Here is an 18,075-nt window from a genome sequence, read left to right as displayed (position 1 = left end):
ACACTTGTGAGGGTCATAGAGCAAATCGCAGAGTCTCATCTTTCCATAGAGTAGTCATTTTAGTTAGTAGGATGCTACTAACTGATCGGATGCTACAAATGTTTTTGTGAGAATATTTTTGGGATGTCTCCTGATCTGACCAACAGCGCTGTAGCTCTGACACTTTCCACTGCAGATGCGGAAGGCTGACATGGGCGGATGCTGTGAATTGAGACGCAGCCCATGCAGATATCTAGCTTAAATTGACAGATGTTGATGGGGATTTTCTTATTATGTTATTTAGATGTTTTAAGGATTAATAATTTAGGTCGGATTCACTCGCGATATTGTTGAAATGCATTGGAAGTTTGTGCCAACTTTTTGGAAGCCCCTATTTGCCAAACTAAATGTGAGTGCGTTGCACCCTTACACAGACTTCACAGCAAATGTCCACATTGCGGTTGGGGGGCAGACCACAAAATGTTGTCTCTAAGCAATTGTGATCGTGATCTTGTCTCAGGATGGTGAGTTGGTGGTTGAAGATGTCCCTCTAGGGGTGTGGGGGCTGTGCTTTGGCAAAGTGGGTGGGGTTATATCCTGCCTGTTTGGCCCTGTCCGGGGGTATCGTCGGACGGGCCCACAGTGTCTCCTGACCCCTCCTGTCTCAGCCTCAAGTATTTATGCTGCAATAGTTTGTGTCGGGGGGCTAGGGTCAGTCTGTTATATCTGGAGTATTTCTCCTGTCTTATCCTGTGTCCTGTGTGAATTTAAGTATGCTCTCTCTAATTCTCCCTCTCTTTTTTTCTTTTTTTCTTTCTTTCTTTCTTTCTTTCTTTCTCGGAGGAACTGAGCCCTAGGACCATGCCTCAGGACTACCTGGCCTGATGACTCCTTGCTGTCTCCAGTCCACCTGGTTGTGCTGCTGCTCTAGTTTAAACTGTTCTGCCTGTGGCTATGGAACCCTGACCTGTTCACCGGACGTGCTACCTATCCCAAATCTGCTGTTTCCAACTCTCTAGAGACAGCAGGAGCTGTAGAGGTTACTCCGAATGATCAGCTATGAAAAGCCAACTGACATTTACTCCTGAGGTGCTGACCTGTTGCACCCTCTACAACCACTGTGATTATTATTATCTGACCCTGCTGGTCATCTATGAACATTTGAACATCTTGGCCATGTTCTGTTATAATCTCCACCCGGCACAGCCAGAAGAGGACTGGCCACCCCTCATAGCCTGGTTCCTCTCTAGGTTTCTTCCTAGGTTCTGGCCTTTCTAGGGAGTTTTTGTTAGCCACCGTGCTTCTACACCTGCATTGCTTGCTGTTTGGGGTTTTAGGCTGGGTTTCTGTACAGCACTTTTTGACATCAGCTAATGTAAGAAGGGCTATATAAATACATTGGATTGATGAATTGATTGAATTGGGCATCATTGGCGAAAGTGGGCATGTAAGTAATCCATACCCAACCCTCCAGTAAATCGTGACGAACTCACTTACAAGACTCAGTTTTGGACGAACCTGACTATATCATCAAAATAATATACTATTTACACTTTGTAGTCAATTTTGATACTTTAATAAATTTTTCTGACTCATATCAATGCCACATGGGCCGTTTTTCAAAAGGAGAAGTTGGTTTTCAAGGGCAGTTGACCTTTAAAGACAGAGGAAGCGATTGATCTATATTGAACAAAAATATGAACGCAACATGTAAAGTGTTGGTCCCATGTTTCATGAGCTGAAATTAAAGATCCCAGAAATGTTCCATTTGCACAAAAAGCTTATTTCTCACAAATGTTGTGCACAAATTTGTTTACATCCCTGTTAGTGAGCATTTCTACTTTGCAAGATAATCCATCCACCTGACAGGTGTGGCATATCAAGAAGCTGATAAAACAGTGTGATCATTACACAGGTGCACCTTGTGCTGGGGACAATGAAAGGCTACTCTAAAATGTGCAGTTTTTTCAAACAACACAATGCCACAGATGTCTCAAGTTTTGAGGGAGACTGCAATTGGCATGCTGACTGCGGGAATGTCCACCAGAGCTCTTGCCAGAGAATGTAATGTTAATTTCTCTACCATAAGCCGCCTCCAACGTTGTTTTAGAGAATTTGGCAGTATGTCTAACCAGCCTCACAACCGCAGACCAAGTGTAACCACGCCACCCAGGACCTCCACATCCGGCTTCTTCACCTGCGGGATCATCTGAGACCAGCCACCCGGACAGCTGATTAAACTGAGGAGTATTTCTGTCTGTAGAAAGCCCTTTTGTGGGGAAAAACTCATTCTGATTTGCTGGGCCTATGCCCTCCCAGGCCCACCCATGGCTGCATTCTGCTCATTCATGTGAAATCCATAGATTAGGACCTAATTTACTTCAATTTACTGATCTTCTTGAATGAACTATAACGCAGTAAAATCGTTGATTTTGTTGCATGTTGCGTTTGTATTTTTTTATCAGTATAGAAACAACCCCTAGACCCTATTCTAGACCATAGGCCCTACTCTGGGGTGGCAGGCAGCCTAGTGGTTAGAGAGTTGGACTAGGAACCGAAAGGCTGCACGATCAAATCCCTGAGCTGACAAGGTTATGCCCGAGCTGACAAGGTTACCTATTACATTTGTTCAGATCAACTTCAAGTTCCTAGCAGGTTAGCTAAGGGTTGCATCCCAATAATCTCCTTTCTCCTGAATTGTGCACTTGTTCACTCCCTTTCATTGATTTGGAAGGAAAATGGTGGTATGTATGGAAACTCCCTCAAGCCCATTCCACCACGAATCAAATGCTTTAAAATGTGTGGGGAGTAGTGAACGATTGCGACAAAACCAGGGACTCATGCCATTGTGCTTGCAGGTCTTTTACAAACCAGCAGAGGGCAGGCTTGATGTAAAAACTTAAATCTACCGTTATGAGAAGCAATAGCTGTTGACTTGTTGACAAAATAAGTTCCCCTTGTCTACTGGTTTATTATAATGTAGTGTTTTGATGTCATTGTATTATACCTGTTCAAAAATGATAATGCTACACTATAGCTTCATGTTTCTTCAACAACTAACCTCTATGGGAAAACAATCTCAATTTATTTGAAATAACTCGAGACGAGAGACAATGGAATGTTATATTGTGTTGATCATGTATTGGCATCTTGCGTTATTATTTTTAATCTGTATTGTTTAGGAGAACATGTCCGATAACTGTGGTCAATGGTGTAAACAATCAATGACAGACAGTGTTCGGAGTATATTAAAACAGTCTTTACAAATGCTGACATTTGGGAAATCCCAGAAACATTTTTGCATTTAACCAGGCAAGTCAGTTAAGAACAAATTCTTATTTACAATGACAGTCTACCCCAGCCAAACCAACACTTGGCCAATTGTGCACCACCCTATGGGACTCCCAATCACAGCCTGGATTTGAACCAGGGACCTCTTACACTGAGATGCTGTGCCTTAGACTGCTGCGCCACTCTGTGTAGTGTAGAGCTGCTATACCATTAAATATTTATAAAAATATTTTGATGGGCGCTCAAACAAACGGCATGTCGTACGTTTGAAAGCGAAGTATTTAATAATTGAGTGATTTTGACCACTTCAGATGACAAGACTAGAAATAGCTAAAGATGACTTTGGTGTGTGTGTGTGTGTGTGTGTGTGTGTGTGTGTGTGTGTGTGTGTGTGTGTGTGTGTGTGTGTGTGTGTGTGTGTGTGTGTGTGTGTGTGTGTGTGTGTGTGTGTGTGTGTGTGTGTGTGTGTGTGTGTGTGTGTGCGTGCACGCGTCCGTTCGTCCGTCTGTGGACTTGATCACAATCAATGGTCACCAGGCAAAGGTGATCTGTAAATAATTGTCATGCTTGAGGTGGAAGAAGAAGAAAAAAACATCTTCAAAATCAGCTTGCTAGCTTCAACTCCTTTGATTTTTTTTTTGCTCCTCTGCATTGCTGCCATTTGAATCAGAACATATGTTGACCAGAAAGCAGCTTTTTTTCCAAGGGCTGCTGCATTTTTGACCTAAAAAGGCCTCTAGTCTCCATCTCGTGCAGTTGGTTTTCATAATCACCCTGCTACTCAACTGACAGAGTTGTGAGATGAGACCTTGCTTCTGTTTAAAAAAAAGAATGTTCATCATTTTACTTGATAGATCTATTTGCAGCTGAAATTAGATCAGTCAATGATGAAAAAGCTGTTGACAAGATAGGGGTAGATAATGAATGCAGTTGTAATCAAATTAAATGTCACTTGATTCCAATTTAAAATCTGTTTCTATAATATCATACCAAGATATGTATGTGATAAATATTGTAGCCCATGTTGGCCTGCATTTTGTTAAATGCATTGAACAAATAAAATGTTGCACAGAGGTCCTCTGATTCCGACACTGGAATTATACATATAAGATCTGTCTGTGTTCCAAATGGCACCATATGCCCTACATAGTGCACTACATTTGACCAGAGCCCTATGGGACTAGGAATAGGGAGCCATTTGGGATGCAATGATCCAGGCTGTCTCCAGCACCCAGGCACTGCCATGCCCCATGCAGCACACAAACAAACGCCTCTCTCACACGCCTGCCTGGATAAAGGATTCAAGACAAGTCATCAGACTGGTCCTCTGTCCAAACACCATTATATTATTCACAGCAATATTATTGTCTACTGAAAAATAATCCATGTAACAATATACTTTATTTCATTCTTATTAGATTAAAAACAAAAAACAAATACACTATATTTATGTTTGTCCTCTATTTTTGTGTAATTGTTTGTGTTATGGTTTGCAATAGTTTACTCACCTCAATCGTTCACAGTGTGTAAAAAAATGTAATGCAAAACTCGAACCCTATACATGCCTAATATTGGGCATCAATCTCTCCTACACCAAAGTGATGATGCATTTCTGTTACAAATAACCATTGATATGCTTTAAACACCTTTGACAGCGAAAGTACGTGTAATTAGCCTGTCATGCCTCAGTCTTAATAACAATTAGGGTAAGAACCCTTTGAAGATGAGAGGAATGCAGCTAGACAAAACACTGACATGGGTATTTGACAACTTGTAATGCATATTATGTTAATAATACCAAAATAACTTAATTATTTGGGCAACACTTTATAATACTTTTCATAAATAAGCGTTAATGAACCATTTATAAAGGCCCTTATTCATGATTTGTATAAAGTGTTGGTTAAAGTGTCCCTGTTATTTCTTAAACACGAACACGCGGCATGCTTCGTGATCTTTTCTTCAAAAACTACCGGCAACTACAGGCTGCGTAGTAACTTTCTAATCTCACAATAGGGGCAAATGTATCATTAATGTAACAAGTTACCATTAATGCGTGGTGACACAGATATATCAGAAATGAGATTGAAAAATTAGCCGGGTTAAATAATGAAGTGTTTTGAAGAGGGTAATGATTATTTTAAGGTCGTGTTCCTATCTTTAAGGGCTTCAATTCTGAACGAATGACCCCTTCTAAAAGACAGTGTTTATGAATATTTTAATCATGTTGGCTGTTAAATCTCTTGTCCATAGCTAAACTAAACCTCGATTAGGCTATGTCAGCTCAAATGTATCACGTTTGATAAAATGTCTGGCTTCAATTCGAGGTATACTTGTCGACCTATTAGGCTCCTAAATAGGAAGTGTTAACGACGAATGCGCCGTGCGTCCTTAACAGAATGCTGGCACTCGAAAGCCGGGAGTGGAAAGTAGAGGGTCAGGAAAATTGGTGGGTGGGGATAACCCTTTTCGAAGGAAAAAAAACTAAAACAATCACGTGTTTGGAGATCAAAGAAGATCCGCTTTGTAGAGCTGGAGAGAGAGGGAGTGAGAAAGAGGGAGTGAGAAAGAGAAAGAGAGAGAGAGCGAGCGGGCAAGCAAGCAAGCAAGCAAGCAACGTAATTGACAAGGCTGCAATGGTGAAATAATCACTCTCGGCCAACGCACAGATTTCGCTGCACAATTGCGAAAACACGGCACTCTTTTGACGCATCGATCTCGCTTCAGATTCGATTTCCAGAATTTCAGCACCATCACCTAATCACGCTTGGAAATTATGTTCCGATCGGCGCATATCCAACCGGCAAGATGATGATTTTACCAAGGAGAAGGTTAGAGTGTGTAGCCGATTCGGTGGTCTTGGTGATCTTCGTGGTCACCACTTCTCTTGGAACGGTTTTCGCCAAGGATACGGCTTTTGTGGAAGTAGTGCTGTTTGAGTCAAGTCCAAATGGAGATTATACTACATACACGACGGGGTTGCAAGGACGATTCTCAAAGGCAGGAGCCACTATCAGTGCGGAGGGCGAGATCGTGCAAGTATGTACAACTCAGTTAAGTTGTGGGAAGGACATATACAATATGTTGCTACGGCTCTGTTTGCTTATCAGTATACTGAGCCTGGGCGTTCATTCTACTTCGCTACTCTACTCTAAAACTTTATCGAGGGGGGAGGGGGGGGGGGGGGGGGGGGGTGTTGAGTTGCACTGTGTGTGTTGTATGTGTGAGGATGGTACTAGCCTCCTATTGCTACCAAATGTGATTACAAGATGGCTTCTATCTTTTGGAACTCATTCACATGTACATTGCAGGTTCTTTTCGGGATAAAAGCTCAGATTCACCCAGAATCTGCCATGGCATATACATTCAATAACCTTTTTTTTCACGGATTAACATGGTTATTACACTTGTAAACGTTCCCAGGAAAATCATAGAAGTTGTTCATCACAATTTGATCAGAGTTACAACTGATAGATGGTTGGTCACAGTTCCATCAAATATTGTCTGGGAGTACTCAAGAATAACGTCAAATAACGTCTAATGATTTCATTCAGCAGTACGCCTATAGGTCATTTCGTTCCCAATTAATTGGTGGATGGTTGTTTGTTTTCATTATTGACTTATTTTTTTAATTCTTAGTTCAACCAATATAACTAAACAAACCTCCTACCTACTGTACCGCCTCGCTGCGAAGATACATTATCAATTATCAAACAGACAATTTCTTTGAAGTTGGCCTAGGCTAAATTATTGTGTGGTTGTTTTGTAACAACCTAAAAAATTGAACAAACTCTCCCATATATTTTATTGTACCAGCGTGTTACTTAGTTTTGGTATGGCCTTTCTACATAACTACTTCACCAACCATGCAATGTTCGTAATCATTTCCGTAAAGAGCAGCCTACTAAATCCTTTGATGGCCCACCAAGCCTGCAGCCATGTGGATTTCGGGCCACGCCACGGACCCCTCCAACCCCGCTGTTGCCTAACCTACCCTGCATGAAACCGGGACGATGTGGTCTAGATTACTACCCGTCATGATTTGGAGAACTATCTCAGCCTAGTGGTGGTTTGCACTGCTACAGTAGCCTACACATGATCATGATTTGCTAGAAATTGTCTAATTTCAAAGATGACTCCAATTATGACTATTAGTGTGCTAACCTACAGGTTTAATGAAGTAGCAGTGTGAGTTGTTTGCACATCACTCTTCATATATGGCATACCTTATCTGGGTCTGGTTAGGATTGTTGCGGGAATCTATAATGATGTCTGTAACTCATTTATTACTGCTTTCTAACTCATACAGTGAAGTTACATTACAGAGCCACAAAGAATACACTTTCCCGAAGAGAACTTGAATGAATTGTGTGTGTGTGTGTGTGTGCACTCACAAGTGTGTTTTCATAAAAATAACAACCATTTGTCATATTTTGCAATGAAAGTAGCACATTGAGGGAAGACCATCAGGATCAAAGGAGAGCGAATATTTATCACTGAAATGGATCCTGTTTCTACACAGAGCATTTGTTGGCCATTCTGGCTTGGCTTGCTAACCACACAGAAATGTGGGACCTCAACTTTACATTGAAAACATCTATTTAGGTTTTCATTTATTTGCTAACATAGTGACCACTGTGTGGCAGCTTGCATTCGTTGTCCTTCTTTGTAAAGAGGAGGGACATTTTGTCCAGTACAGAAGGACAGAATCACCATGTCCAACTGGTTCCGTTTCAGCGGTCGCTGATGGTTGTTTATGTGTTTTGTGAATGATTGACTAAGAGAGATGGCAACCTTAAGACTGTATTTTTGAATTGTTAAAGTAATGGCATTTCAAACCATAGAGGCCTTGCTATTCTGCGTTAGTAAGCCTTGTGTAATGAAACTGGGTAGGTTCTTGTGTATGTTTCTGTAAAGATTACTTTGTACCCACAGGTATAATGCATTATGATGCAATTATAATTAGGGCTGTGAAGATACCAGTATTGGTCTTCTAAAAACCTGCTGTATGCAAAATATTGTGTGCTATAGCTTGTAAAATCTATCAAATGTGACTTTGAAGGGCAACATGATGATGTTTGTTTCCAACATTAGGGTTGTTTTCCTAATGAAGTTAAACCCACTTTGTGTTCTGTTTCCTTGATACCAATGAGTATCACGATACTTTCATCCCGGCCCTAGTTATAATGAATTGTAAGACTTGTTATTATCATACCAAAATACTTTCACTATTGTCCCCTCTAGGCTGGGAATAGCCATGGACCTCACAGTACGATATTATCATGATACTTATGTGCCGATACGATATGTAGTGTAATTCTCATGATTCAATACACTGAGTAAACCAAACATTAGGAATACCTTCCTAATATTGAGTTGCCCCCCCCCCCCCCACATACACTTTTTTTGCCCTCAGAACAGCCTCAATTCCTTGGCATGGGCTCTACAAGGTATTGAAAGCGTTCCACAGGGATGCTGGCCCATGTTGACTCCAATGCTTCCCACAGTTGTCACATTGGCTGGATGTTCTTTGGGGGGGATGGACCATTCTTTATACACACAGGAAACTGTTGGGCATGAAAAATCCAGCAGCGTTGCAGTACTTGACACAAACCGGTGCGCCTGGCACCTACTACCATACCCCGAATGAATACACAATTCGTGTCTCATTTAACTGGCTCTTCCCCTTCATCTACACTGATTTTTAGTGGATTTAACAAGTGGCATCAATAAGGGATCATAGCTTTCACCCCCAAATCACTAGTCCCCTCCATGTATTTCTCACACTGCCCTCTCTCTTTAGCCACTCCACTTCGCCGCCGTTGGCTGTCTTTGTTTCAGCATTCTCCCAGTCAGTGTGAATGGAGGCCTTTACTTGGCACCGTCTGAGTCTTGAGAGGTGGTTTACAGGGCCGAGTCGGCCAGGTTAGGAAGGCAGGCCTCAGTCAGTCCCAGCTGTTTGGCCCCTGGGGGTTTGCTCTACCTCTTATGTACAGTGGTCTCCAGACCTCAGTAGGTAGTGGTTGGTGTTAGAAGGACTGGGGGGGCTTGGCATGGTTCCTGAGCAAAGTGGTTCAGTAACCACTACGCTTTCCCCCCTTACTCTCCCCAAAGCGAACACCCCCTGAGCTCTGCCCCATGAGTGCAAAAAAAAAACTGGCATGTGCCGGCGGGGCCAAAAATAATAAATTAAGTCAATTTTCTACTTGCTCTGCGCCGTTAAGGGGAAAGTGAGATGACTTGATGTGGATGAGACGCCAGAGTCCAGAACGATCAGCTTATCCCCCTCTCTCTCTCTTTATCCCTCCCTACCAGCCAGGCCAGTTCCCAGGTCCCTGATTGCCTACAATTTGACTACATAATAGGGGGGTATCAATGTCTCTTTAAATCACCCTCAGTGAAACTATATGGGCTATTCTCTCTGCAGGTGTAGCGGTCCCCTCAACATCTACCCTGTGACTGACTACCTGCCATTAGAATGTGGAACGTAGAATTAGAACATAGAATGTAGATTTTAGAACACGGAATATAATAATACCAGTGGAGGCTGCTGAGGGGAGGTCAGCTCATAGTAATGTGGTATCAACCACATGGAAAACCATTCCAGCCTTTATTATGAGCTGTCCTCCCCGCAGCAGCCTTCACTGATAAATACAAATGACCTACCTTAAGTTCAACTGGTGTGATGTGTTGTGAAAGAAAATAAAGGATGGATCTACTGTAGCCACAGCCTTTGTTAAAATACAACTTACATACAGTGCCTTGCGAAAGTATTCGGCCCCCTTGAACTTTGCGACCTTTTGCCACATTTCAGGCTTCAAACATAAAGATATAAAATTGTTTTTTTTTTGTGAAGAATCAACAAGTGGGACACAATCATGAAGTGGAACGACATTTATTGGATATTTCAAACTTTTTTAACAAATCAAAAACTGAAAAATTGGACGTGCAAAATTTATTCAGCCCCTTACTTTCAGTGCAGCAAACTCTCTCCAGAAGTTCAGTGAGGATCTCTGAATGATCCAATGTTGACCTAAATGACTAATGATGATAAATACAATCCACCTGTGTGTAATCAAGTCTCCGTATAAATGCACCTGCACTGTGATAGTCTCAGAGGTCCGTTAAAAGCGCAGAGAGCGTCACGAAGAACAAGGAACACACCAGGCAGGTCCGAGATACTGTTGTGAAGAAGTTTAAAGCCGGATTTGGATACAAAAAGATTTCCCAAGCTTTAAACATCCCAAGGAGCACTGTGCAAGCGATAATATTGAAATGGAAGGAGTATCAGACCACTGCAAATCTACCAAGACCTGGCCGTCCCTCTAAACTTTCAGCTCATACAAGGAGAAGACTGATCAGAGATGCAGCCAAGAGGCCCATGATCACTCTGGATGAACTGCAGAGATCTACAGCTGAGGTGGGAGACTCTGTCCATAGGACAACAATCAGTCGTATATTGCACAAATCTGGCCTTTATGGAAGAGTGGCAAGAAGAAAGCCATTTCTTAAAGATATCCATAAAAAGTGTCGTTTAAAGTTTGCCACAAGCCACCTGGGAGACACACCAAACATGTGGAAGAAGGTGCTCTGGTCAGATGTTGCCAAAAAGTTCAATTTTGGTTTCAATGCAAAACGTTATGTTTGGCGTAAAAGCAACACAGCTGAACACACCATCCCCACTGTCAAACATGGTGGTGGCAGCATCATGGTTTGGGCCTGCTTTTCTTCAGCAGGGACAGGGAAGATGGTTAAAATTGATGGGAAGATGGATGGAGCCAAATGCAGGACCATTCTGGAAGAGAACCTGATGGAGTCTGCAAAAGACCTGAGACTGGGACGGAGATTTGTCTTCCAACAAGACAATGATCCAAAACATAAAGCAAAATCTACAATGGAATGGTTCAAAAATAAACATATCCAGGTGTTAGAATGGCCAAGTCAAAGTCCAGACCTGAATCCAATCGAGAATCTGTGGAAAGAACTGAAAACTGCTGTTCACAAATGCTCTCCATCCAACCTCACTGAGCTCGAGCTGTTTTGCAAGGAGGAATGGGAAAAAATGTTCAGTCTCTCGATGTGCAAAACTGATAGAGACATACCCCAAGCGACTTGCAGCTGTAATCGCAGCAAAAGGTGGCGCTACAAAGTATTAACTTAAGGGGGCTGAATAATTTTGCACGCCCAATTATTCAGTTTTTGATTTGTTAAAAAAGTTTGAAATATCCAATAAATGTCGTTCCACTTCATGATTGTGTCCCACTTGTTGATTCTTCACAAAAAATAGTTTTATATCTTTATGTTTGAAGCCTGAAATGTGGCAAAAGGTTGCAAAGTTCAAGGGGGCCGAATACTTTCGCAAGGCACTGTACATTGTTGTCACTTCATGTTTCGTCTCTGCAGTTTTTAGTCATTTGTGACGGTTGTCTTCATCGTCAATGAATACGTTTTGTGTGGGTTTGAGTGTGGCACCATTTACAGTGAAATTATACAGTGAAATTATTGACCCTCTTGATAAAGATGAACAAAAAAGACTATAGAACAAGTACCAGTACTGAGCTACATTATATAGTAATTTTCCAACTCGCCACTCCAAACGTCTTGGGGACAGTACAGAGGATTCTAATTGACACCATGGCTAAATTCACAATATGCCTAACTGTAGTTTTTGTGTTTTTAATCAACTTAAATCTGAACCTAAAACTATTATGCTCATGATCATTGAATATTTGGGCTATCAACACACTATCCCCGTGTGTCTCTGCAAACTCGTCTCAATCGGAGCATGCTGGGCTTTTGGAACAATAGGGATATATTGTTAAAATAGACAGAATAGCAACGTTTACTCATAACATATATTTAAAAACCAATGGGGTATAAATATACACTGTAGTCTACAATATTATGCAAATGTAGCATTGATCATATTGAACAATATTTCTTTATTGCTGTTTACATTCTGTATAGAGGGAGTGCTCTTTGTGCTACTGCGCCCTTTAAGCCCACATGAGAAATGGCAAATGTACAAAAATGTCATCTATGTATAATAATGCAAGGTTCATTTTAAGAGTAAAATAAGACAAAAGGCATTTCAAAATGTTCGCTGTTTAATGCCTGAAGTCTACTATCACGTTGTAGTTCACCAAGTGATGTTGCTACTGTGTGACTTTGACGAGCGTGAAAAGCCCAGATTTTCAATTGGCAAGAAATAGTCATTGATGCCCATAAAATATGCTACCGTGTGCATATCAGTACATTCCTCTCTTAATTGTACATAAAGTATGATCACTTATCCGAGAAGGTACACAAAATATATCTTAGGCCGCCTCAACCCAAGTTTTTGTTGCAGCTTTCAAATTGTCCACTCGTGGGAACTTGCACATAACTTGACAGTAAAACATCTGATTGGCTTTTGGCGTAGAATAATAACAGACAGATTCATTGGTTGAAACATTAAATCGGAAGATCGAAGTAGGTTTAATAGGTACAGTATGCTGTCCTACTTGTTAAACAACATCTCTTTCTCTTTGCAATTGTAGCAGTTTAAATTCCCAATTGTATTTTAGCATACAATATGAATATAGCTCAGTATTTGAATGATTTAATTTTATATAGTATCCTCGTCTTTATCAAGGGGGTCAATCATTTCGGGAATCCACTAACTTTGAACCCTACTACAGGAGGCAGTGTGTGAATATGATGGTGTTTAACTCCAAACCTTGCTGTAAACAACGGGCAGTGTGTCACCTCATCGGCACAACCGCACGGTAAATACCATGACACGGGGCCATGATGGCGGGACCACACGGCCACCCCCGCCTGATTCACTCAGGTGGACGATCCGGGTGACAGTGAGCTCAGATTCACCATCACGATGCCAACCGATATTTACACAGTTGGGGGGTATCCCCATCAGTCATCACCATCTGGACTGCGTCCCAAATGTCACCCTATTCCCTATTTACTGCACTAATTTGGACCTGGGCCCATAGGGCTCTGGTCAAAAGTAGTCCACTATATAGGGAATAGGGTGCCGACTTAAACCGGACCTGCATGTTGGTAGAAGCTACTGATACTACTTCCTGGTTTGGGATGACATTTATTATCGGATGCACATAGAGTTACGACAATCTGTCTCCATAGCAACGCTTATGTTGCTCTTTTTTACATCGGTTGTATATCAATCAGTAAATACAGCGGCATGACACTTTTTTTTTTATTATGAAATTATAAAGTATTATAATTGTTCAAATATGCTTATAAGACATCTTACAATGCATTATAACTGCATCATAATGCATTATATTTGCAGTTACCAGTGTTTTGCCATTGGTTTTGGTTTTCCCATCTGTTCATCATATCTCCTATTGTCTCCACATTGTCTCTCCCCGGTCCAAGCTGTCTGTTCCTTTAGCCTGGCAAAGGAAGCTGCCTGCATCTCATCTCATGGCCTGAGCAGAGCAGAGCACACATCTGCGTCTGATTTCCTTGCAGCTTGGCTATGCTGTCCACAGCATGCTAGAGGAGCAGGCAGGGACAGAGGAGCAGGCAGGGACAGAGGAGCAGGCAGGGACAGAGGAGCAGGCAGGGACAGAGGAGCAGGCAGGGACAGAGGAGCAGGCAGGGACAGAGGAGCAGGCAGGGACAGAGGAGCAGGCAGGGGCAGAGGAGCAGGCAGGGGCCAAGGCAGGGACAGAGTTGTGGCAGCATCTGTCAGTCCCAGATGGAACTCAAACCAGAACCAGAATGTGGCTTTTGTCTCACTTCCATCCTTGGAATGTCTCAAACTTCCTGTGAAATAAAGTGACTGCTGGCTTTCTTCTGAGACTCTAAGGCTCTTTGTCTCACTCGCAGTCTCAACCTGCCACCTTTTTGAAGTCCACCCATAACCTGCATCAAATGTTGATATTTTGACATTGAGTCATTTCCTTGGGAGTGGATAGCCTATACAGTAGCTTTATCTGACTTACCAGTCATAAAAGCCTGTGCATTGCACATACCAACAAAGTTAGAAAACGAGGATCCCAAGCCCATATACTGAAGCCTATGGCTCCTCTCAGCTCAGAGAAAGTGAGCGGGCCAGGCAGGAGTTATGTCCCGCTGCATTTAGACTATAATGAGAGCTTGGTGTGGTTGAGGGATCCAGGCAGCGCTGCTTTCTCTCGCTCGCTCTCGACCACAGACTAGAAACCCCAAGAGAGGAGGCCATAATGGGCAAAGGACGGGAGGTACCCGGAACAGGACCCCTCCCAGCGCCGCCCGCCTCGCCTGCCGCCAAGCAACAGAAGCAGTACACAAGCAGCTAGCACTATATAGCTATAGGGTTTAAAAGGTTAAAAGCGCCCTGCTCGCCTACTTTCTCCATTTATTGGTTTCGCGGTGGCAGCTGTATTTTAAGTGCTATCGTCTCTTTAACCGCCGCCCGGCTCCGCTTTTAAGTCCCAGCCAAAGTCATTTGAGGTTGGGTTTGTATTTTTCGGGAATAGAACAGAAGTTTCTCTCTCACTCACTCTCACTCTTCTGCTTTCTTCTTCCCCTGCTGTCTCCTCCTCCTTTGACACACAGACGAGGAACCAGGCCCTAACACTTGCCTTTTCCCTTCACAACAAACGTGTACCGGTATATCGCAACTCCCTATCACTAATCTGTACGTTGTTGCATCACGGCCTGCCACAAAGCACCGTGGGCTTGTGATGGATGTCGGAGGTGTTGTTTGACATTCTAAATCAGACCAACAGCTTAACTGCCTCATACCTCTCCCCCTGTCTTTCAGCTGCCGACACACTGACTTTATCTCACTAACCAACAACCTGGGGGACATTTCTGTCTCCTGTTTTCACAGACCTGTTCTGCCTCTTGCTTCTCTCTCTCTCTCTCTCTCTCTCCGCCCCGTTCTGTGTGTGTATCTGTGCACAACAGCTGGATCCAGTGCGTGTTAGTTCTGGTGGCCTCAACAGCTAAGTTACTTTCCACTGGGCTGAGTGAGAGATGTGAGAGCGGGAGAGAGGCTTTGATGCTCCTCTCTGAGAGATTAGCAGGCAGCTTCTCTCTCTGTCTGTCTTTTGAGTCAGAACCACAGTGAGGGGACTGAGACTGGGTTGCATTAACTTCTGAAAAGCCCCATCGTGGTCATCATTCCCCTCTTTGTTGACTGTCGTGCTGAAAGGGCCAGTCCATCCCTTGGCTGCATCCGGCCTCAGTCAGCCTAAATTTCTCTTCCCTGACACAGGGGTCTAGCTAGAAAACAAAGGCTGTGGGGCTACGACGGGGGCTAGAGTTTGGGTTAGGAGGGAGATGACAATGCTCTCTATCCATGGCGGGTCCAGGCAGAGCAGAGGTAGGCTTTGTTGTTGGTCAGGAATGTGCTGACTACTGGAGGGAGGTCTATAACACCAGTCCAGCCCCCCTTTTGTTGTGCTTCTATACACCGATAGATAGACTGATAGACTCTGGGACTGTGAACTGACTGGGGAAGGTAGTTGGGTAGCTAGCTAGCTGCATGGCCTGGAGTCGCTTTCAGTCCTCTGCCCTCTGTCTGGCTGGCTCCACACAAGCACGTACGTACAGGCTCAGATTGTGCGCACACACACACACACACACACACTTTTGCACGTCAATTACACGCACACACTTGTCGCCCGTTAACCTGGTTTGCTCACGCCGTCATGAGAGGAGAAGCCTTATCACAAATCTGTCTCACTCCCACGGTGTTCAAAGGTCTCTCTTTGTGTACATCGTGACATAAATTACATCAGCCTCTTAGGTCTTTCAGAGGTTTTTTTTACCACTGCTTTCCTTTGATCTATATAAACCTCCACTCACTGTGCTTCATTGTAAGGAGAATTAATTATTAGTTTCATAATCATCAAATCCCATATCTATTGTTCCCTGCTCTTTCATACAGGTTTATTATAGTAAGCCAGTTTGGCTAATGGAAGTCCATTGATGCCATTTCTGTGTTCCAGGCTTATTAGCATTATATTGTTATTACTCAGTGGAAGGCATTATTGGTTTTGTGCCTCCATCTGTCCCAAGACTAATGTATCATATCAGTGTTATTAGGGGTCTGCACAAACCATAAAGCTGACACATCCTCTGTCACAGCCTGGCCATTTCTCTCTCTCTCTCCTCCATTGTTTCCTCTTTTGGACTCTTACACAACTGTGGTATAAGGGTCATTTATAAGGCTGCCCTATGGGGACAAATAGCTTGGCTGGGATTATTTGGTGGAGGTGGAAGCCCCGGCCTCCACCAGCCCGATCCCCCTGTTGGTGCCCCCCCCCCCCTGGTGGTGGTGGCGGTTCCAGTAATGAGGAGGACCCAGCCAACCAAGGAGGCTCTTTGACAATGGGGCCTGAGGTATGATGAATTGGGGCTGGCTGGTTGGACCAGACTGGGTTGGCTGGGAGCTTCATTTACTTTCCTGGTGAAGTGCCATCGTAGTCAGGCGTCCCCTGAGTACAGGAGGAAGATGTATCATCTCTGGTCCCCAATCTCCTTCCTCCCCTTCCCAGAGCTCATGTAAGCGACGTGTCCCAGATCTTGGGAGTGAGAAATGGGTCTACTCATCTGGAAAAATAGCTCCCTTGATTGTGTGTGTGATTTCTCCCCCCCCCCCCCCCAATACACAGGATTACACTACACCATATCAAAGCCAAGCTGCTTCCTGACCTACCTCCTTGCCCTGCCCTGCCCTGCCCTGCTTGCATGCATGCCTGCTTTTCTGCCCTGCCCTGCCTGGCTACCTACCTTTCCAGTTTTGGACCCTGAACAGGGAAGGGCCTGTGGTAGGCAGGGAAGGATGGGAGGGTGAAAGGCTACCGCAGTCTGGCTGTGCTGCATAGATAAACCACACTATCTGAGCAGATAGTATCGGGCGGGAAGGGGAGGGCTGGGAGGCAGCAACGTGCTCACGCAAACACAGCTCACAGTACTAGCATCAAAGGACCTGCCACTCTGAGGCAGAGGCGGAGACAAAGAGAGCGACACAGAGAGGCAGAGAGAGGGACAGCGACAGAGAGAGAGAGACACAAGGTGATAGAGCGAGAGAGGAAGAAGAAAGAGAGCGGGAGGGAGAGGCAGGGCCAGGCTGAGTTCTTCAAAGGGTTCAGTGAATAATTCCGGTCCCTGATACACCGCTCTGCTGAGAAACCCCACGATGATGTAATGTCAGGCCTGGAGCTAAATCCTTACGCTTTGCTCTGTTCCACTCCCCTTTCAAATAAAGGTGGAGGTGTTCCCTCTCTGCCTGCTGCCTGCTCGAATGGAAGGAAAAATACTTTTGGTGAGCAGTGAGATTTCGTTTGAGGCCCAACATAGTTACAGACACCTTGTAGGTGGAGGAGGGAGGGGTAGATTTAATCCTAGATGTTCTCTGTAAGGAACTTGATTCAACTGTGTAAAGTGGAGTTAGTGTTTTAGAACATTGGCTCGCTGGGCTGTGGACCGGAGAAGCTCTGGTGAGATGGACTTGATGATCTTGGATGGGAGTTTTTACCTTATTCGACAGGCTAATCCACTGGGCGTTCCTAAAGTACACAACAGGTGGAACACAGTTGACTCTGTTCTTTGTAAAGTTTATACAGGGCCTGCCTGGTGTGTGTGTTTGCCTGCCTGTGTTTGTGTTTGCATGTGCAGGGCTCCAGACGAACATTTTCGTTTTTGAGTTGGTGGCACCAGCCCATGATTTGGTCTCACCAAATTTTTTTCTGTGGTGTCAAGCAATAGAAAGAACGAGTCATCTTATTACGTCGTTCACAGTGCTTTATTAACCCTTTACACTTGTGGGAATTGGCCTATTGTTTT

General features: G+C 43.7%; 1 protein-coding gene across 2 annotated transcripts in view; it reads left to right on the top strand.

Annotated features, from left to right (window-relative positions):
- The first annotated feature begins 5,722 nt into the window (after positions 1-5,722).
- Positions 5,723-18,075, top strand: part of znrf3 (zinc and ring finger 3) — a 114,283-nt gene continuing 101,930 nt past the window's right edge. The window contains exon 1 of one of the 2 annotated variants that reach the window (XM_036980190.1): positions 5,723-6,309. In XM_036980190.1, the coding sequence (XP_036836085.1) occupies positions 6,079-6,309 (231 nt within the window). In that variant the 5' untranslated portion in view covers positions 5,723-6,078. The remainder of the gene's footprint in view (positions 6,310-18,075) is intronic. The other variant, XM_036980189.1, reaches the window with a different exon arrangement.

The sequence above is a fragment of the Oncorhynchus mykiss genome, chromosome 6 (genome assembly GCF_013265735.2).
Source record: "Oncorhynchus mykiss isolate Arlee chromosome 6, USDA_OmykA_1.1, whole genome shotgun sequence".
Lineage (NCBI taxonomy): Eukaryota > Metazoa > Chordata > Actinopteri > Salmoniformes > Salmonidae > Oncorhynchus > Oncorhynchus mykiss.
Note: the sequence above shows the minus strand (reverse complement) of the source record. Positions and strands in the feature narration are given on the sequence as shown.